This window comes from Solea solea, chromosome 18 (genome assembly GCF_958295425.1).
Source record: "Solea solea chromosome 18, fSolSol10.1, whole genome shotgun sequence".
In the NCBI taxonomy this organism is placed as follows: Eukaryota; Metazoa; Chordata; class Actinopteri; order Pleuronectiformes; family Soleidae; genus Solea; species Solea solea.
Window position 1 is genome coordinate 10,272,882 of NC_081151.1, and position 22,101 is coordinate 10,294,982.

General features: G+C 41.0%; 1 protein-coding gene across 9 annotated transcripts in view; it reads right to left on the reverse strand.

Annotated features, from left to right (window-relative positions):
- The window catches only part of nrxn3a (neurexin 3a), a 144,389-nt gene that overhangs the window by 24,779 nt on the left and 97,509 nt on the right, over positions 1-22,101 (reverse strand). For all 9 annotated transcript variants that reach the window (XR_009233718.1, XR_009233717.1, XM_058614638.1 and 6 more), the window contains 6 exons: positions 21,882-22,001; positions 21,490-21,610; positions 20,136-20,396; positions 19,645-19,835; positions 18,668-18,841; positions 14,328-14,447 (listed from right to left, as the gene is read on the reverse strand). Coding sequence is in view for 7 of the 9 variants with exons in the window: in XM_058614638.1 (XP_058470621.1) it covers positions 14,328-14,447; positions 18,668-18,841; positions 19,645-19,835; positions 20,136-20,396; positions 21,490-21,610; positions 21,882-22,001 (987 nt within the window). In the remaining 2 variants the exon portion in view is untranslated. The remainder of the gene's footprint in view (positions 1-14,327; positions 14,448-18,667; positions 18,842-19,644; positions 19,836-20,135; positions 20,397-21,489; positions 21,611-21,881; positions 22,002-22,101) is intronic.

The following is a 22,101-nucleotide window of genomic DNA, read 5'->3' on the forward strand; positions in this document are numbered from 1 at the left end:
CTCTCCCCGTTTATGCTGCTGTTACTGAGCCCCTGTCAAGCTGCCATCGCAGTCGTCAAATCATGTCTCTCAGAGCCTCCAAAAATAGTAAATTACCAATGTGATAAAGCTTAACGGCCGCTGATATTCCTGCCAGCAACAGAGGAGTGGCTGAAAACTAAATTAGGACAGTGTTCTGCTGTTAAGAGGATATTTTTGCACACAAACTGTGGCCACGCTGGTCTAAAAAAATAACCATTTGGGTTCATGTGTAATCAAAGAACATTTTCATTTAATAAAAAATCTTAATGATCTGGATCAGTTATTCAAGTGAGTAAGATGTTATTATTATTATTATTATTTTAATAATTATGGCCTATAGCTCAAAAACATTATTATCAAATTAAAGTTACATATACATTAATAATATAGTGTATCGCTTGTCCTAGTCCACAAGACTGCAGTGAGTAGACAATCAATTTACACCTGGCACAAGAGGAATAAGCCCCAGAAGGTCATTGCTGAAAGGTCTTGCTGTTTCAAAGAATATTTGTGGAGCATTAACTGGACAGGAAAAGGTGCACGAGCAACATGGATGATTGTCAGACAAAGCACATTCAAGAACTTATCTCCAAAAGGCTGCTTATTACAGCGCAGCACAGTACAGGCTGTGTACCGGAACGACGAGCCAAACTGTTTTCCTGGAAAAAAAAAACTATTCAATCCTCTCAGCGTTCTCCGTTGTCATTCACTTCACTTTATTTAATAGTTTAACTTCTGAAATGTCACTTCACTCTTCCACAGCGGAACCTCTCTCTGATGTGTTTCCTTTAGCTCATGTTCAAGTTATGGCCCTTGACATTATTGTGCTATTTAAATGACACTAGCTTTTCCGTGTACTATCTGTAACTGCCAAGCTTCAACTGAGCGCGCTCAGCTTTCGAGTGTCAGCTGGTCTGTTGAACACCACAGAGACAGTGTTTGCAGTGAATGTGTCAGACATAACAACAAAGTGAGACATCATGAGAGGACTCGGTGTCTCCCAAATAAAAACTTTACTCCTACCCTTCAGTATATTCATTAAGATGATTTGCATCTTCATTTTGTAAAAGACAACTTTTCCTCTCATCACTTTCGTTGCGTTCTCTTTCTGTCCGTGGTGCATTCACAGTACCCGCATGACCTCTTTGTGTTGAGACTCTTTTCAATTCATCACTGCGGTCGCTCTGACAATTTGAGGCTGCAAAGGAGCACAGGGTTATCCAGACAAGTGTTGTGGAGGGAAATCGATCGGGCCACTGAACCATGGAGGCCTGGCTGTGCCTCACTGTGAGCCCAGGGGGGGTGGGGGTTGGGGGGGATAGACTGAAGTGATTCAAAATAAAACCTCAGAGCAAGAAACAAACTGCAGTAAGACCCCTGTCGCTCAAAAGACAAGAGAAGATCGAGTGAAGCGCTCTGCTTGGTACTCGGTGGACGTGTTTGTATTTGCTCGAAAAGTTTTTAAAAAAGGGATTCGTACCAGATCACTATTAATAATAGAAAGTCAAATTATGACAGTTAAAACTGCCGTGGGCAGAGTTGAATGTTGAGTTTCATTCCCAATCTCAATTTCAAGTATCGGGATGGGTATTGGAGCCGACTTGAGCATTTTTTTTTTTTAACTGATCAGAGATCGACAGTCACTTGATACTACCCGTGCTTGATGTAATTAGTCATAATTCAATACGATGGCTCGTCTTGATTCGTTCCTCTCTGTCTTCTGGGAACACATTGGATGAACATTGACCTTTCCTTCTTCTCCTCTACCAGCAGTACCTGCAGCCTCATGGCAGCTGATCCACAGTAGATGCAAGCTGCATCAGCTACTACTACTACTACTACTAGTGAGCTCTAGTGTTTACCAGAAAACAGCCAATGAAAATATCTTTCACCAGAGTTTCAACATACACTAAAAGTGAAGGACAATCTTAATGCTTTCAGCAGACCAAGACATTACGGACAATGCTGTGCTTCTAACTATTCTATTCCAATCTGACTGTGTCCCAGTGCACAGAGCAAGGACTATAAAGACATGGATTGACAAGTTTGGTGTGGAAGAATTTGACTGACCTGCACAGAGCCCTGACCTCAACCCCATCAAGCATCTTTAGGATGAACTGGAACAGAGATTGTGAGCCAGGCCTTCTTGTCCAACATCCGTGCCTGACCTCATAAATGCTCCACAGAATGAATGGCTTCTTCCTCTCTAGGCGACACCTCAGTGGATGATCCGCATATTTGATTTGGAAGAGATTTTTACGCTGGATGTCCTTCTTGATGCAATCCTCCCATTTATATGGGCTTGGGACTGGCACGATGGAGTACACTGGATGTGCCCCTCCCCGTGGCTAGGGTCAAATTGGAGTGTCCAGTTAACAATGAGTAATGGAGATAGGGTACCTTGCTCAGGGGCATCCCAGCCCTTGACCTGGAGAGGACTCGAACCAAGTATTTGGAGTATATAAAAGTATGTTTTAAAGGCAAATCTCAGCATAACACTGCTGCTATCTCACACGCCACACACAGTGTGGACCCAGCACAGACAGATAACACAGGAGTCTGTTCTCCTTGTTCCTCCAAATTTCATTGACAAATATTCATTTTACTGACTGTACTGAGCAACTGTTATCAAGGCAAATACCAGTACTTGGGATTGGCAGATACTGATGGGATTGGTACTGGGAGCCAAAAAAGCTGATCCCTGAACTCTAACCCTGTGGGAAGAAATGGAAGCATCTTGCACCAAGCATCAAGCATCTTGTCCAATTTACCCAATACCCATATTAGCAGATGGATGGATGGACTATTCTGATCAAATCTAAATCATTTGTTCTACCAAACTGATGTTGAAGTGAAAATTGAAGTCCACTAAAAAATTGATTCACATCAAAATGTCATTTTTTGTTATTTTTCCAACTGGGTAAGTTTGATGGGGAATTGGGACAATGTGCTGCTGCTGTTCAAAGAAGGCAAAAGTGTTCAGGCTCATATTTGATTTTATAACATAAGGTGTGGCTTTTAATTTTTACACCTAGACAAGTGCAGCTGAGTGTTGCGGCACAATCTAAACCAACCTCTCTTCATCCATCAGGCCGTCACAGCTTATCCTTTGAGGTTTGTGGAGAGAGCGCGTTGCAGCCAGTCCCTGCTAACAGTGGGCGACAGACCAACTTCAGTTTTCCAAAATATATTTAATCAATGCTGTTGGTTCTGTTCTGTTTTCATTGCAGTACAACACTGATTTATTTTTAGCCCAGACTGAGGGGAAAAAAAGCATCAAACTCCCAAACACAGAGCAGCAGGAGAGGGGGAGAAAAAACAAAAAAAGTCAGAAAAACAAAAAAAATACAGATTTTTTTTAACTTTTAAAAAAGGACCCAGCAAAAGTGTCCACATGTCAAAACTATATTCTTTGTCCTTGGTGATGAAAGCTGGCTCATCTGGACTGTCCTTGGTTTACGTCCACACACGTGAGAAATTATCAGAGGACGTCCTCTTGCTATAAAAACGACTTAATTCAGGACGGGTTTAAATCTCTGAGGTGGCTGTTGATACCAACACAACAGTTCCATTAAAGTAAAATTAAGTGCCACAAAGACGGTGCCTCAGCAGAAATATACAGCCAAGCCTGTCACATTAACATAAAGCATGCCCTTCAGAAATTATTATGCCTCCTAATCTCGAGAACACTCAAATGCAGCATTGCACAAATGACCTGTCCAGTGTGATGCATGGATCCGTTTTCGTCTCGCAGACTGATGAATTCCAGCTTACCCTGTCCTCGTCTTTGTCTCTTTATTTCTTGCTCCTTTACCTCATGTGCACGACACAACAGCGATGTGGAAAGTTTTTTGTTTTCTTTTTTATAAACAACAGCCGAGGCAAGTGAAGGTCACCAAACAGTGTGTTAACATACAGATCAGGGGGGGATGTTGCACAAAAGTAGAATAAAGAAATCGATGATATCTGAGAAAGTGAGGCTTAACCTATGCTACTGAGTTCATCCTGGCTTAATCCATTGCACGAATGCCCAACCAGGATTAGAATGTGTGGCTTGGTCAAGCCAGGTGTAACTAATCCTGGTAAGTGTGCATTCACGACTTACACGAAATAGACCCACAGATTTACTGATGTGGAGAGGATGTGTTTTTCACCAAGTAAGCAACACCTTGTAATGGAAATGTAAGAAGAGGTGAAAACACAATTTTTTTGCAAATGAGCTCCTCACTTACTAACCACTGCTCCACAGAAATCATCATATTTGCAATTCAACTCATTATCATAAAAAAAAGTTGTACACTCTGCAGTGGAAGATCTCCTACATGTTTCCCTGAGGGACGTTAAATGTGGATCTGTGTGCAGTCTAGTGCACCAATCCCACTAGGGACACAAACACGGTGAAGCAGCATTTAGCTGTCATGCTGCACACGAGTGGGCATTTTTAAATCCAGGTTAAAAACATTTATTTTCTCACATGCTTATGTTTGAGCTCTTTTAAAGCACTTTAAAGTTTAATCTTCTGCGTAAATTATTGTTATACAATAGTGTTATATTGCATATCTTATGCTCCATTTAGTCTGTTTTCATTTTGTCTTTGTATTAATTGGGTTTGGTTCAAATTGTGAATTTATGTTTCCAAATTTTAAATGTTATTATATATTTATGTAAAGCACATTGAGTTGCCCTTGTGTATGAAATGTGCTATGAAAATACAGCTGCCTTGCCTTGCCTTGCCTTGCCTTGCCTTGCCTTGCCTTGCCTTGCCTAGCCTAGCCTAGCCTAGCCTAGCCTAGCCTAGCCTAGCTGTAACGCATGAGTTATCCAGGTTACTAGCAATCTTGTACAATTCCTGGTGCAGAAAATCATGCCTTTATTCAGATTAAGACTTTCTTGTTATACATTTGATCTCATTTAGGCTTCGGCAGCTCATGGCCAAGAGGAAAGAAATTGGGCTTGTAACCAGAGGGTTGCCGGTTCAAAATCTGAGACTGGTCAAGGGCTGGGGTACCCCTGAGCAAGGCACACAATCCCCATTGCTCCGCGGGATCAGAAAAGCACTGCTCCAGTGCCCAGTTTGGGTAAAAAATATGTAATTATATTTATTGAACAATACACTGTAAATGGGAGGTATTTTGTTATACACCTTGAAACATTTCTCCATAAACAGAAGCTGAAAATCAGAGTTCCCAATTTGGAAAACTAACAAAATACTACCATGACACAAAAAGGGACAAAAACCCCTCCCCAACAACTCCCCCAAGCCTTTCACCGATTCTATCAATGTGATACATGAACAAAAGTACTGAGCCCAACACCTAAAGTGAAGTGGGAGTTACTGGACAGAGGGGAAAACAATTAACGGCCAAAAATAGAAGAAAAAAAACAACCAACAACCTTCCAACTCACACTCAACTCAGATACTTGAAAACCTACCTGTAGAACCTCACAGCCAGACTGATTACACTCAGCTGAGACCGAACACAGGTGCACCCAATAACTCCTGATTAGCAAGGACACCTGTGACATTGATTGCGGCTCTCTGTCCGTGACGGACTCTCGGCGATGATGAAATGGCATGGACCAGTGGCATACATGTACAAAAAGCATTACACATGGGCAATGCTGCGGTCAAGCCAGCTGTCAATCACACGTTCATGGTCAAGCCAGCCACGCCCCTAAATTTGAGCACACTTATACTGTAAACTTTACGGTAAAAGCACTGAAATGAACCGAATACACGGCACAGGCATCAGGAGCAACGTGGGGTTAAGTGTGTTGCCCAAGAACACATCGGCATGTAGACTAGCGGAGCCGGGAATCGAACCCACACCCTGCGAGCAAATTATATACTGTAAATATGTGTGACAATATGTCGGACTTGACTACGGTAAGGCAAGTTTACACATTCACTTCAAAATAAGGTGTTATTGCAAATAAAGAAGTATTTTCCACTAGGTCTGATGTGGGATAAAACCTGTATCTTCATGAAATACACACTGCTGGACTAAGTACATGAAACACTACTCGAACAAGTACTATCAAGTACTTTAGTAATGCACTTTCGGAGTAATCCATAGACAAAATGCCTTAAACTGAACAAGATTACGCCTCTTTGTGTAACTTTGATGTGGAATAAAATACATTTCTTCAATAAGTAGTGCATTTAACATATACTACTACGCCAAGTACCTTACAGGATACTAGCACAAGTACTAGCAAGTACTTTTACTGTGTACTTTCTGAGTAATCCAGAGATAAAATCAATTAAACTGAACAAGATTACGCCTTTTTCTCTAACTTTGATGTGGAATAAAACAGATTACTTCAATAAGAAGTTCATGAAACTTATACTACACTAAGTACCTCATGGGCTACTAGCACAAGTACTGTCAATTACTTGTACTGTGTACTTTGGAAGTAATCCACGTACAAAGTTCCTTAAACTGAACAAGATTGTGCCTTGTTCAGTAAGTACACATGTCTTCAATAATAAGTAGTTCATGAAACTAAGGACCTCAGGAGCTGCAAGCACAAGTAGTATCAAGTACTTTTGTGAATTGTACACACTTGGCACAATGCGATATTGTCACAATGATCTATGTGGTCCTCCAGCAGCACTAAACACAAACTACAATGAATGCCAGTATGAAACAGTGGAGGCTGAATGGCTTTAGAAATAAAAAAAAAAACAACGTGTTTTTTGACCCCAATCATGGCTTGAAATTAGAAGTCAAGGGACAGACAGTCCTTATTAGTTAGATATAAGAATCCTTTTATGTACTGTTGTTTGAAAGCTGATCTGAATTTTGTCCCAACCCGTCAAATAAATTATGTATCAATAAATTGACAGCTAGGAGCACGAAAAGGAAAGTCAGTGGGTCACTAAAGCAATTATGAGTCATCTTTGGTGGATCAAGAGTATGTTTACCAAATTGTATAGCAATCCATGTGGGTGACAACAAACATAATCAGACTAAAGTTGATGCTGGGGGGGTGAAAAGCCACTGAGAAACAGCGCCATATCAAATTGTGACTCATTTGTTATGTTGTTGTAATGAAGCCCTACATAGTCTCCTTTCAACCCCTTCGATCTTGTCGTAGGTTGCTGAACATCCTGACTTATGTCGAGAAATCGAACCGAGTGAAAATTGCCTTTAGCGTTGGCATCCGAATTTGCTGTTTTTCTTGTCAAAGGCCGTATAGATCTAAATTGTTTTCACTTCAAATTTTATCGAGCACCTTTATAGTGCGACCGTCAGAGTAAGGGCTGTGGAGTCTGCGGAATCAATCTGAAAGATCGGGAATGGAGGCGAACAAATATAAAGATCAGTGAAAAGGAAAATAGACTCTTTGTCATCCTGCTGATTGCTGCGATAACCTGCCAGACTGCTCACTTGTGACCAACCCAATAATGCCAAGCAATGAAAAGCAGGCAGACTTCCTGCAAGGTCTCTCATGGTAGCATAATGGCTAATTAATTTCTTGGGGTTCATTTATGTGCTACAAATAATAGTTGATAATTGTTTTCTCCCCCGGAATGGTGATATTTTTCCTTGCTTGATGAACAGGAACAGTGGCAGTACTGAAAAGACATTTTTCAGTTTATTTGAAGGCTCACATTTTGTGCTTTGTCATGTTTCGAGAGGTTCTGTATTTGACTTTATTTTCTTACAGCAGGCAGAGTACTTGTATTGTACATGTTCAACTGTCCGATTCAGGAGGGGATTATCGATACGACTGATTCACAGAACTTACAATAAATCAGAATAGCAAGACACATTGACTAAGTCAGAGGTCTCAAACTCATGGCCCGCGGGCCACATGCAGCCCCCCTATTAATTTAATGTGGCCCACCACTTACTATCATTATGATGAGTTTTTTTTTTAATTACTGGATTAATTTTGCATAATAAACACATTTATATTGTGAACTATTTATCATTCCGTATCAAAACAATCACTTTTACTTTGAAAGTACGTGAAATATCATTGTAAATATTATTTGGATGTCTGACTGGCCCCGTACTGACCAACTAGACATGCAAACGACGTAGCGGCCTGTGTATAGTGATACAATCGCATCATGACAAAGGCATAGCACATACTCCACATATTACTGCATCTGTGTGAGGGAATAGGGCTTCTATTTGAACACACAACGTCCAGAAAGGTTCAAACTATGAAGAATGATAACCTTCAGTTATTCTTCTCTCTCACCTCACACTTGCACACACTAAAATAACTGTCACGTCACACACTACTACAGGATATTACAAAGATTATGATTATATTTCTAATTGAATTGAATGACACTGTATTATTTAACGTATATTATTTAATGTAAATGATGCATCTACAGTGACTTTGGATGCAGTTAATAATATCGGCGGATTACGTTTCTACACTGCAACCGTAACCACTGTTTGCAGGATGCTGGTTGTCTTGCAGGAGACTCACTGTCCTACCCATCAAAATCAGCCAGATACTGGACTAATTTGCTTTATTTTTCCTGATGCATACAGTCGGCGCTTTCCCCCTGCCTGGCCTGGGTATTTTTTTTTAAAAAATATTAAATTAATTGAATTCAGTCTTTGAAATTGATTGAGCCGTATATCTCAATTGGCAATAGCTCTTTCCCCCACGCATAACCATGATTGATCCTCCCATTCTCTCCCTGTTCAGAAAGACCAACACAAGATGATAAATGGTTCTACTCGAGTCTCACATGGATGAGCCCCACCACACTCACAGCTGAGTTCCCCCTGCTGTATTTCCTAAGCTGCGCTCAGGTCCATATTTCAGAGAATGCTGGTCTGACTCTCTTATTGCACCACTTCGTCTTTTGTCAGTCTCCTCATCATAAACCATGTGACAGACTCGTGATGGATCTATAAGCTCCAGCAGTAGGAGATGTCCACCAGCAGCATCGCGGATCCGCGCTTTCTACCTTCGGCTCCAAAAGAGCCATTTTGCCAAAAAGCGTTTGTGTTTGGGGAGCTGAGAGAACTAATGTCGTTCTTAAAGCGGCACAGCATGGAAATGAGCATTTGCGATACATTTACCTGTGATTAGGGGTGCTTTTTTGTGGTATTCTCAATGGCATGGGACATTCTGTAATTCTGAGCTTCACCCAAGAGCAGAGCACAGGACGGATTTCTACAATAAACATGATCCACTTCGATCACAACATGTCCTTCACTGAAGGCAATGGCACAAATATATGAGGTGAAATACTCAACAGTACTATTTATTCTGACAACACAAAGTGATTTTCAACCCCTGCTAGTGTCATGACCCCAGGTTTATCTTATGGCAGGATTAGACTATACAACGTCATGCCAGATTAGCATGGATTCTTGCCGTGCCTTGTTTGGGGGGACTGGCAACACTGTAAGTATGACCAATCGTCATTCACTACACTGCGGGAGTTCATAGGTCATCAAGGTGAGCCAAGGAGTTGTCGGCCCTAACAGCAGCAGCATCCCTCATCCTCTTCACCATGTATTTTTCTGTGCTATTGGTCAACGTCCAGGAGCACGTCTTAGAAGATGTCAGAGAAGGGCGGGAAAAAAAGAAAATTCTTATCTGGGTGTCGTGGAGCATCCCAGACACCAAATCCCTGTTCTTGAGTTATGCTAGGTCGTTTTTACACTTATAGTCTGCTAGGGGGACTCGGTTCAATTGGGGGTTGCAGCATTCAGCTGGTCCGAGTTTTCTTTTCACACTGCACCTTTTGAACAACATATACGACGCATATACGCTGCAACAATGCACGCAGCCATTTCTCCTGCCTATTGTTCTACACATGTTTTGGTTGTGTTTACCCACAATGCCCTGCGTTGTAGTCCGCTTCCTGCCTTTGAGACCTACGTTTTTTAGGCGGACCACAGTCCGGTTGTGCATTCACACTTGCCCAAATGAACCGGACCTTCGAATTAGCAAACGAACTAGGATTCGATTTAGAAGGGCGGGTGTGAATGCACCCTTACACTACACGTCCGTGCTCCGTTCCCAAAGTTCATAATCAACTTGAAAATCAGCCTAAAGTCATGTAGTCTAATCCCAGCATTAGAAACTGGGGAGCACAGAGACTAAATACAGACAATGGCAGACAATCAGAAGGGAAATCAGGACAGGAAGTAAAAATGAACAAGGTACACGTACAAAATAAAACAGGAAACAAAGAACTTAAAAACCTATGGTTAAGAAACTTAAGGTCATGTATTCCTCTTCATTGACTTGAATTACCTTTTGTTTGTTTGTCTAAAATTCTAACTTTGGACACTTTCGTTACAAAGCAGGAACGATAAAATAACGCTGCACCAGCAGGAACTCACAAGAAGATTGACAGACTGCTCTTTGACCTGTGAGTGAGAATCAGAATGAAAGATAGAATTGCACTTTGACATGACACCAACAATGAAATACGAACTGAACTGCAAGTTTCCTGCGGTTTCCCCGGTTGATTTACCATTTAAGCATCTTTGCTGGTTATAAGGCTGATGATATACAGTATAAAGCAGCTGCTTTGTGCGAGTAATTGACGGATCTACCTCGAGACAACACACCTGTGCATTTAAAGGGATGTGCAAGGGTCTGTAATGCATTCTATTTCGAACACGGATTGGAAAACATGAAATTACTAATCTTATTATGTACGCTGAGCCTTTTGCATGATGTGGAATCAATAAAATATAATCTCATCCAAATGTTTTCATTGATATAATTCTAATTGCTGGGTAGGATCAGATCTTCATTGACCTACTTCTCTTTGAAAGCGATGAGTAAAAAAAAAAAAGAAAGTTTTAAATCAACCACTTCTACCACTGAAAACAAACGGGCATGAGGTGACCTCTGCTGTTTCCCCGACTGTTGAGCAGACTGTCCTCTCCCCAGCCTCTTTAAATATCCTGCATTAATTTTAGGTGAGATCATTGACCCGGCAATGGAGCCGCTAATGAGACATTTATTGGTATAGTTCATCAAATAACACCAGGATGATGGTGTTAGTTTACTGGAGGGCCGACACACCTTGCTAATTTTCACATGACGGTGGAACAGTGACACTGTCGCCGGCAAGGTCGATATCCACACCAGAGGGGGGGGGGGGGGGATTTATGACACTGTGGGCTCATGGGAAATATTGTTCACAATTCAGGAGGTAGACACGAAGGCAAACTGAGAAAACCCGAAGCACTTATATATATAAAAAAAAAAAAAAACGAAGTTAAAATCAATTTCACTCCTGCAGTCTGTAGGAAGTTTTGGATGGATTGGATACAAGCCTTGTGGCTAACCCCCAACACACACACCATCTGGGCCACAGCAATGATGAAACCCTGTGTCAACAGACAGACAGCCGCCTGTTTCAAAGGAAGATCTAAGAGGGTCTGTACGTGTGTGCGTGTGTGCGTGTGCGTGTGTACGCGCGTGCGCATTCTTGCATGTGTGTGCTCTTGCAGACACTTTGACCAATGGCTGATTTTTAAGCACAGTCACGGCAGTAATATTTTCTTCCCAACCACCCAAAGCTTTCCGCGGACAGCCGGAACTTTCCACAGAGCTGAGGGCAAGTCACGTGTCCGAGAAATAGAATTTTAGTAAAGAAGAAATAAACTTTGTGACTGTGTTTGAAAGCTGTCTCTACTTTCCGATAACCCACCTGACCATCTCTTGACTTACTGCCCTAATGGTACCAGGTCCTTTGTCGTCTTGGTAACACTGAATAACACGGGTAAGCTTATAGATGCATTACTGCTTATTGGGTTTCGGTTGGTTTATCATGGTATTAAGGTGTACTTAGTTATGGTTTATGTACACGGTTGGGGTTAAAGTAAGTTTTAGCAGGACAAACACAGGTGTTCACAGTAACGATGGCTCTGTTTGGTTCTTGTAAGTCAGAACAGGATGACAGTGAGTCAGCATGCACTCTGAAAGGGAGGAAGCTACAGTAAATGGAACTCAGCCATCATTAATTGGGTTATTTACACCCGTGCTTTTCCCACTGTGACGTGAGAAAACAGCTACTGTGCAAAGAGCCCATTTGGGGACATTTGCTCTCATAGTTGTCTAAAATCGTGACAGTGTGAAATTGAGCATAGATATCTGACCTGAGGCCCTGAGGATGACGTAAAACCTGATGGGTCCCGCCAGGTACCTACATAAAAATCAGCTTCAGGCTGTGTTTGGTTACTCGGAATGTAGTGCCATATCTATTTATTTATTTATATACATTGCATCCCTGTGTGCATATTGATGGACACTGCCCCCTGTCTGCAAAACCATAGCAACGGTTGCAAGTCGTGGACAAAATAACCCAAACTTGACACAGATGACATCAGCTGCATTGGGCTCAGGCTGAGTTCCGACAATGAAAACAGAAAACCCTGTCAGGTCAGAAACAAGTGACCTAACAATAAAAAACAACAGCAAATGTAACATAACTATAAAAAAAAAACTGCTGCTTGCACAGATGAGCTACGTGAAGGTCGATCTCTATAGTGGACAGTGTCAGTGAAAGGTTCAATATCAGAATTATTGGCAGGAATTTAATATACTACCCTAAATAAGTGTATATTTGCATTTAATAAGTCTTTTGTATGGGGAGTAACTCTTTAAAAATGTTTTCTTCTTCCTTGGACCCATTAGCAAATAACACATTTAACAGCCCTTATCTTATACTGGTGCTTAGAGTGTTAAGTTATTTATTCATTTCTGCTGATAGAACTCTTAGTGGTGCAGTGTGTGGTGCTATTGTCTAAAGAGTATTGATACACTATCGCCACATACAATACGTGTTCAAAAAGTGAAGCGCAGCGTTGCAGATTAGTAAACACAGTGCACAATGACGAGCCACAATCGACAAAAGGTGGCACGCAGTGAGGCGAGGGGGAAACTGAACGACACCGTTCCATCTCTATTTTGGGTCAGATGTGCTGACGAGACTTCCTGCTAGTGCGTCAAAACTTGTTTTCGAAAAAAACAAAGATTTGAACAGATGGAGGCAGAGAAACCAGAGCACAAGTTTCCATCTAACTTCACCCACATTCTTTCACGTGTTACACACGCAATGTGTCATTAAGGAAGACCTACTTTCTACTGGCATACACTGCAACTGAAAGCCATCCTTCCATCAATCCATTCCACTTAGGGACAGTGGGGGGAGTTGGATCAAATCCCGGAGTAAATGCTAGATCCATGTGAATTTATGACCAACCCAGGGAATAATACAAATTAGATTGTATTGGAGCACCAGAATGGCATCCCCCAGTGATGCCACAGGAAACATTAAGAGAGCTGAGCTGGCGTCACAAACACAGGCACTGATACAACTTCTCATTATCCACTCACAGGTAAATATTAGCCATTTTTGCACACACATTCACACAATTCAGCTGTTGCTGGCGATACATGCATCACAGTTTCTCTTTGCTCGTGTGTGTGTGTGAACACTTGTTGTTGTTATCTATTTAGGACCTTAACAAACACTGACTTTGTCAGGAACATTTGTTGTCATGGAGACCAAAAAAAGACTTGATTGACTTGGTCTATTGAGGTACTTTAAACAAATGAACGTGTCCTTATACGACTAGCTGCATAAATGTGTACGTGTGTTCTTGTATGGTATATTTGTGAGGACCAATACACTATTGGAAGTGAGGACATTTTGGCTTGTCCTCACTTTCCGTCACCTCACTTTCCGTTGCTTTTTGAGGGTTAAGCCTTAGGTGTTAGGGTTACACATTTCCAAACCTTTGAGCTCCAGACGTCCAGACAAAGTGTGTATGTCTACATTCAGTGCAAGAGGCCAGTTTTACACAATAAGAAGCCGTTATTTGCTCTCTTCCAAAGAAAAGTGCCAACATAGTGATGTCATGATGTCGTATAATGCCATTCTTTGAACAAACTGATTTTTAAAAAGGAAAAAAAAGAGGAAAACTGTGTGTGCAATTCCATTGCATTATAACTGTTACTATAGAGAGGTGATTCCTCAGCGTGAAGGGCTTTTTAAAGCCTGCTGTCAGGCACAGTAACCACTGATGATGCTCATATTCACCCAGTGCAGCTACACTTTGATGAACACGTGTACAAATCAAATAGTATAAAGTGTCGTCATGTTAGCTTTAAATTGTGTGTCACTGGAGGACGTTGTGGACAAACATATAGAGCAGATGAGTGTTAAGATCCACAGCGACAGGCTGCCACCACACAAACGCAAAACGCCAAAAAAAAACGTCCTCTTACAGCTCACTGGTGGGTTGTTTGCGTGGGTGAGTTTTCGCCATGCACACAGCTGCTGTACTCACGGTCATTGCACTGTGTGCCAGTGTAGGAGGTCATGGAGCAGTCACAGGTGTAGTTCTCCCACTGCTGAATACAAATGCCCATGTTGGCACAGGAGTCTTCCTGACAGGTGGTGCTGGGACCTGTGGAAATCCAGCCATCGCCCACAACCACACACACACACACACAGACACAGACAGATCTCAGCATAATACGAAAAGACACAGGTCAAGACAGAACTGAACTAGGAGATGCTGGGTTGTTTTGCCCACACCCACCATATATGCTTCATGACTTAGCAGCAGCAAGGTTAGCATTAATTTGAAAACATTAAAAATGAAACAGGTTTTGGAGCTACAGTGCGAATCTATCAGTCCCCTTTTTTTTTCCTGCCTACTACCACATACACTCACTATTCTTTCCCACCAACATCATTCATGAACAGAATTAGGCTTTTCTCCATAGACCTTATTTTCGGCAGAAAGTCGACGGTGGCTAAAAGCCTTAAATATGAGGAAGCCACTGAGGCGTCTATATGTCTGTTTGTTTCACATTGTTGAAAATAAACCTAGAGAAGATCATCCAGTACCAAAGGTGGGTCTGAGCTATGAAACGCCAGTAAAACTTCAAGGTGTCGTCAGCAGTCGCAGGTAAAACCACAGCAAGTGTGTTTAGGGCTCTGAGTTGGTGCTCCAAGTAACAGTTGATATAGTTGTGTAATTAAAACTGGGTTATATTGCCGATTTTCATTAATTCTTTAAACCGTGCACGCTGAACTACGGTGCAAAAATTATTAAAAATATCCTAGTATATCCTTAATTACATTCAAAAATAAGGTCTATGCTTCATCTTTAAAGGTCCAGTGTGTAATATGTAGGAGGTTTTATTGGCAGACATTGAACTTGCTACCTATAAGTGTTAAAAGTTTAGTTTTCATAGCCTTTCTACGGCAGCCTGGATGGACATACAGTACCAGTCAGAGTGTTCATTTTGCATTTTGAAGCAGAAGCTCATGACGCAAACAATGAAGAACGTCATCCTTTCTGGTATGTGAAGGCCACCGTAGTTCCCTGACAGGCTTGAGAAATGGAAATACAAATTATTAATAATAATTTTAAATCTTTAAAAAGGGGGCCCTGAACTGGTTGTTGAGTTGGTTCCTGACAACAAGTTGGGGTCTAATGGTGCACGTCCATAATTTGCAGTCTCACGATTAGATGTCACTAAATGTTATGCACTGGACCTTTAAATCTCTGCCGCAAGAGGAATTAGCCTTCAAACTTCTCCTTACCCACTTTGTATATTGACTTGTGGACCTCACTTGGTCATGTTAGTTAATTGAGACGTATAGGTTTCACCCATTGTGAGCAGTGAATTCTGTTCTGACTAAAGAGATTTTAATTGAGTGTATTTTCTCTACAGGTCAATATAATGGCACACTATTGTATTACTATTATTATTATTTTAGACTCAAACCTCTTAGCAAACAGCAGACTGGCTGGTAAACTTCATAGCTGACCTAACTCAAATCTGGCAAATGTGTTAAGCAGAGACTTACCTGGTGGAATGATGCAAGCAAGTGATCTGATGATGAGTTGGAGGCGGGAATAGAGGTGTAGAACTGACTTACAATAATACAGAAATAAATAATAAATCTGCCTAAGTATGGAAATGTCTTCTATTCCCGGTGATTGGTCCACTCATCATGGTTCAGGATGTAATGTAAGATGGAACAACAATAAAAAGGCTTTTTTTTTTTATTGTGTTGTTTTTGTTCTTTTCAAGATTTTGTTCAAAGTTTGCAAGCAGTGCAGTATCACCATCTAGTGTTGATACAATGTATTGCCACAACCTGAGCTTCTCATGTTGAAGAGAAAATTAAAGCTTTAAAGTAATGGAGGTTTGTTATGAAAAGCAATGCAATGCAATACAGTTACATAGGCAAAACATGATACATAGGCAAAAAATAAAAAGGAAAACATAAATATGAGACGTTAAAAGGCCATGGACAAGACCAACAAAGCATGATTGACATTTTATTTTGAAAAATAAATCAATGAATCATTATGTTCTTGCAGTACAATGCAGCACAGTACAGTACAGTGACATTGTTTTCAACCCCATTCAGATTGTCACAACGTGGAAGACATTCAGTACACGTCACATTATTTGCTGCTCTGATGAAAATGGAATGTCGGCACATTCAGTTGTGTAACATGAGGCTCTATAAGTTTATGTTAAAGCGAAACCAAAGGGAACAAAGACAACATAAGTTACAGCAGAGTCGATGTTCAACTGAATGATATGGCGGACATAAGAGTAAACAAAAAAACAAAAAAAGCTGCACAGAAAATGACCTCCATGCAAACACAAGAGCAGTTTGTGGAAGCTGCGGAAAAAACAACAGCAAAAAAAAGCAATGCACGGCTCACACAGAATGACGGACACAACAGTAACATCTGCTTGCTCCTGCAGAGTGTTTCACCAGTTCATTTTTTATGTAGCTACATGAAATGCATCATGAAATTTGGCAAATGTTGCTTTATGAACCGAGTCCAGGTATGTCCCCATGCAGTTTATCACTGCCACTTTTGGGCGCACTGGTCAGGTGTTAAAACCGTAACAGCGGAGAATGGGCTCTCTCAGGGCGGCCATTTTGACAAGAATCGGGAAAGGGGGGGGGGGGGGGGGGGGACTCCACACAATAAAATCTGCCCTCCCAAAACCAATACTTGCTACCACACTGGCTAATTGATAAGACTTTTTATTGATCAAATGTGAAACTCTGTGTCGCCTTACTTCAAGTTATTTAACAGAACTTTTACTCTTATTGCTCCCTGAGTCCCTTAAAGGCCTCATTACAGGTTATTCCAAACACTAGACTGTGACACAAAGGTGACAGAGCCTTTGCACTTTGGGTTATACACTCTGAGGAGTATTGATATTGCTACCATTACTCATATGATTGTATGTTACAAGTGCTTTTTGGTGATTTGATCTGTCCTTCCTAGAGGAAGAATCCTTCCTTCTCATCTTCCTGAGAAATGAGGGTCTAAGAACTGAGAATATCAGTTTTTAATATAAGATTTGTGACTATTCAAATACAATTGATTTGATTTGCAAACTTAATTTCATCTTGGAAATAATTTTTAATAATCCTGCTTCTGTGAGATTGTGTTTTATGCCATTTTGCTTTTTAATCTGTTGGTATAGTAGTTTTAAGGCTTTTACTTAAGTGTCATTCATTTGTTTAAGAAAAGTGGCTATATATTGTATTGTATTGTATTGTGTTATATTATTATCATCACTCTTGTTGTTGTTGCCATTATTAATGAGATAAGTTTTTATAACTGATTCATGTCAAAATGACTGCCATGAAAAAGGTCTACAGTGACTTTACATTTCATTGTTTCTTTGTATACTTATATTATACTACTTATTTACTTCAGCATTTTATAGGAACAAAGGGTTTTGTCCACTGTAGTATCTAGAGGAATTCAAAGTTTAGACTAATTTTTTGTTTTGGATGAGGGGAAATGTCTTACAGTTGTGTCCTCATTCAGTTACTATTTAAAAATGAAACATGATGGCTGAAAATACTTGTCATATAAAAATACTAACGGTAAACATCTTGTGTTTGTGGATTATAACCTTTCATTTGTCACATGTATTTTATGAATAAGTTGTGTAGTAAACCAACAGCCCAGTCCGCAATTTAAATATTACAACCACGGTTGTAATATAAGAGTAATCCTATATTTTCCTTAAAAACTGCCATTAAAAGCTGCCATTTCAGTTAAGTGTAAACTAAAAACAAGGATTTGTCGTGTCAAAAGCCACTGCAAACTTCTTTATTTATGTAAATTACATATATGAAGTGCAACAATGGAACTTTACGACAATAACTAAAGTAGGTGGGGCTTAGTGAAGGGTAAAATCAACACAATCTGTGCCAACACACCTGATCCAGCCACTTATTAGAAGTAGTAGCATCTTGGATCATAATTTTCTTTTATAAGTATAAACATTCAGAAAATCCAAAAAGACAAAAAAATTAACAAATAATAAGAGATGAAACTGGAGAACGTGGCAGTGTTTAATGTAGGCTGCTCTGATGGGTGAGTGTGCCGGCAGTGTCAGCGGGCGACCAATGTGGCCGATAACTTGGTGATGGTGGGTGAGGAGGTGTTCAACGTGTCCTCGTTCTAACGGTGCGTGAATGAAGCAACAAGCACAGTTAATAGGAGCGAGGGCCCTCTGTATGGATGCAGCGCTGTGGAGCTACTGTTTGCATTGAGCAGGAAGAACGGGCTGCTGGAGTTTGTGTTGTAGTAGTCTAGCTGGGATATGAGGGACGGTGTACCTTCACATCCGCGCTCAATCTGCCCGCTGCGGAACAAAGCGTCATTAAGGAGATCCGGCAGGCGACCGTTGAGGTCCACTGACGCCAAACAGCCCTGGAAGCCTTCTCTGGACGCCACCAGTTTTGGCAGGTTGCCGTACATGCCCGGACCCAGTCCCGCGATGAACAGATCACCTGTGGGCGTGGACAACAGACACAGAGGGAGGTTATCTAAAAAAATGTCAGTGTCATAAATTATGGATGTGTTAAATACAGAAGTACAATTCACACCATCATGGATTGGTGAGTGTGCAAGTACAAAACATTTCTTATACAGTTTTTAGCCAGTTTTTGGCCAGTTTCTCCTCATTTTATGGAACATGGCAGTATGAAATTTTCTAGATTTACACGGCAGTTTTAAGTGTTTTAACCAAACAAAATGTGCTTACCCCATTTGCAGATTAATCCAAGAAAAATGTAAGAATATTTGGCTCATTTCTTGTCGGGCTGTTTAGCTCGCCAATAGATTCCACAAAGAAAAACGCAACACAGTAAACACAGGGTAACAAGTGAGGACATTTGCCTGTTCTTTCCTCTTGCCATGTGGCTGTTTATCACAAAAATAAAACAATGGACTGCAGTGTTTCTCCACCCTGCAGGAACTGGACAACTGTACTTACGGTACCCCAGCAGAATTTCTGTATGCTTCTCAATCTTTGGTAGTGGAAATGCAAAGCATTGCATGACATAACCTACATGGACCAAAAGGTACTTCTTGGTGCAAATTGGGCTTATTCCATATTTGATATTTCCAGGTAAATGTATCCCAAAATTTAACCAACTTTTATGTATAATACCAGCGGGTTCTCCAGTTTCCTCCCAAAGTCCAACAACATGCAGATATGGGGATTAGATAAATTGGACACTCTAAATTGACCGTGAGAGTAAATGGTTGTTGGTCTCTGTATGTGGCCCTATGATGGACTGGCTTTTGATACCTTTCAGGTCGAGGTTCTTGGCCCCGTTGATACTCTGACTAGTGGTTGTGGCATCTACTTTGAGCGTGTGGGTGTTGCTGTTGTCCCGGGTGATGGCCACGTTGTGCCACTGGTTGTCATTCAGCGCTCTCTCGCTCTTGCCCTTGATGAGGTTTGGCCCATTTCCGAGGTCAAAGACGTAGTGGATGTATCTGCAAGAGAAACGGTTTTAAAGTTAAAAGAGCTGCTTCTCCAAGAAACCGTCCAAACTTGAACTCGCCGATCTCTGATCGCTTTGTCAATTCTTTGAGATGGTCAGTCGTCCACCATTTTGAGAAAATCTCTCAAAACTCACCTGTGTAGATTGTTGAACTTGAATGATACCTGCACTTATAAGCTGTACTTAGCTGTAGACACCTGGCTATACAGTAGGTTCTGTAGATAACTATGATTTGGATGACTGAGAAACTTCACCGACAACTTACTAAAGTGTCCTCGCTCAATTAACTTACCCCTTAACCAGTTCTACAGCGATGAAATCGTTGCCATCTCCAGAGTTGAAAAGTATGAAGCCATCTGGAGAGGTGGTCTTGAACTGGAAGAAGAGGTGCATGGATGCGTAGGCCTGTAGGGTGGCCAGGCTCAGGTAGCTGCTCTTGGATTTGAAGGTGACAGGGTCAGCAATAATGGACCGAACCCCAAAGCGGGCATTGAGCTCACAAAAATCGATGTCTCCATTCTTGCACAGGTCGATGTAGAGCATGCCGTTAAACCTGAGGGGAGAAAAAGAAATGGCATTTGAGATGATGGTCTTAGGAATTAGGTTGAACGTGTTCTTCAGCTTGGATCTTGAGAAAATTAAGCAAAAACTTTTTGAGTTTTTGAACCCTTAAAAAGCAGAATAACTGCAGGGAACTATGGTGGCCTTCACATACCAGAAAGGACAAAAACATTTCCAACTCTTCCACCTCCTACACTCTTCTACTCTCTCTCTCTACTGCTTACTCCCTCTTTTTCATTTTTTTAAGCACTGGGTTTATGTGGGTGGCGTCATTCTTGTTTATTTGCATAGTAAACATCTGCTCCAAAACTGTGAAATGCACATCCATTTTGGCTACTGTAGAAACATAGCAGCACAAGATGGGTGCCTCCGAAAAGCCTTAAGGCCCTTACCTAAAGTACATATAAAAGGCTGATTCTAAGGCTACGAAAAACAAAATAATTTCATTTTAAAGAGATTTTATATATATGCAAACAGACGTAGTTGAGTATTATATTCACGTACTGCTAATGAATCCTTCTATAAATCCTAAATGTTACACACTGGTCCTTTAAACTGCTTTAAATCCTTTACCAGCTACTAACTAAATTTGTCAGTTAAAGGAATACTTCACCGATTAGCATTTAGCTTTGTATTACTAGAATAGGGGTAGTATTTTTGAAAAATTGTGCTTCCCAACCTCAGTTTCCCCTGAGTTGATAAATATCTTCACTCTTTTCTTGAATCAAATCAAGTGACACTTGGTCCTGTTAGTGTAACTGTTAGCAAAGATGGCGCACACTGTTTACATTCTGGGAATGAGGTCCCGTCGCCCTACAAGTGGTTCCAAGAAGTGCAGAATTAGCATTGCAGTTTCAAGCCTCGGACCAAGTGTCACTGGTGGGCACGTAACAAAAAAAAGAACAAATATATTTCTCGACTCGTTGGGAAGCAAAATCTTTCAAAAATACTACCCCTATTCTAGTAATACAAAGCTAAGTGCAAATTGGTGAAGTTTACCTTTAATTGCAAAAAATCAGAATAATAATTTGTATTAATGTATCATTAAAAGTGTACATAGATGTTAATAAACAATTCCCAAGTACCTCAGGCTCTGCAGGTGACCAATGAAGCTGGATGGGATGGTGGAAACAAATCGGCGCTCCGTCATGATGCCCGTTTCAATGTTGTGGAACTCCAGGCGAGTGTGGTCGCCCACCATTTGGCCTGGAGACGGGGAGGGTGAAGGGGATGGGTTGAAAAGAAAGACAAAAAAAACAAACAAAAAGAAAACAGAACACTGTCTGACACTAACACAAAAGGGCTGATTTAAGGAGAAAATTACATTAACAGCATTAGATAAATGCAAACTGGCTACCAGCTACAGAGCCTACATGCTGTCTTCCTATCGGTCTCTATGGCAACATACCACTGACAAGGCAAAAGACTTAGAACATTTGTTGAAACATGAACCGAGTTGATATCGGTAGGTAAGTACCTTCTGCTACATCATCGTCAACCATTAGCTTGTAGGTTTTGCCGCGACGCACCACACGCACTGTATGCCATTCATTATCATTGAGCTTTTGCCCAGCATACAGGGTCTCCGGTCCCTTGCCTGAGAACAGTGGTCAATCACAAAGTTAAAGACATCCTGAGGCTAAAACCAAACCATTGTTTCCCACCAGTCAGCCTGGAATCATCGGTGGAAACGCTAC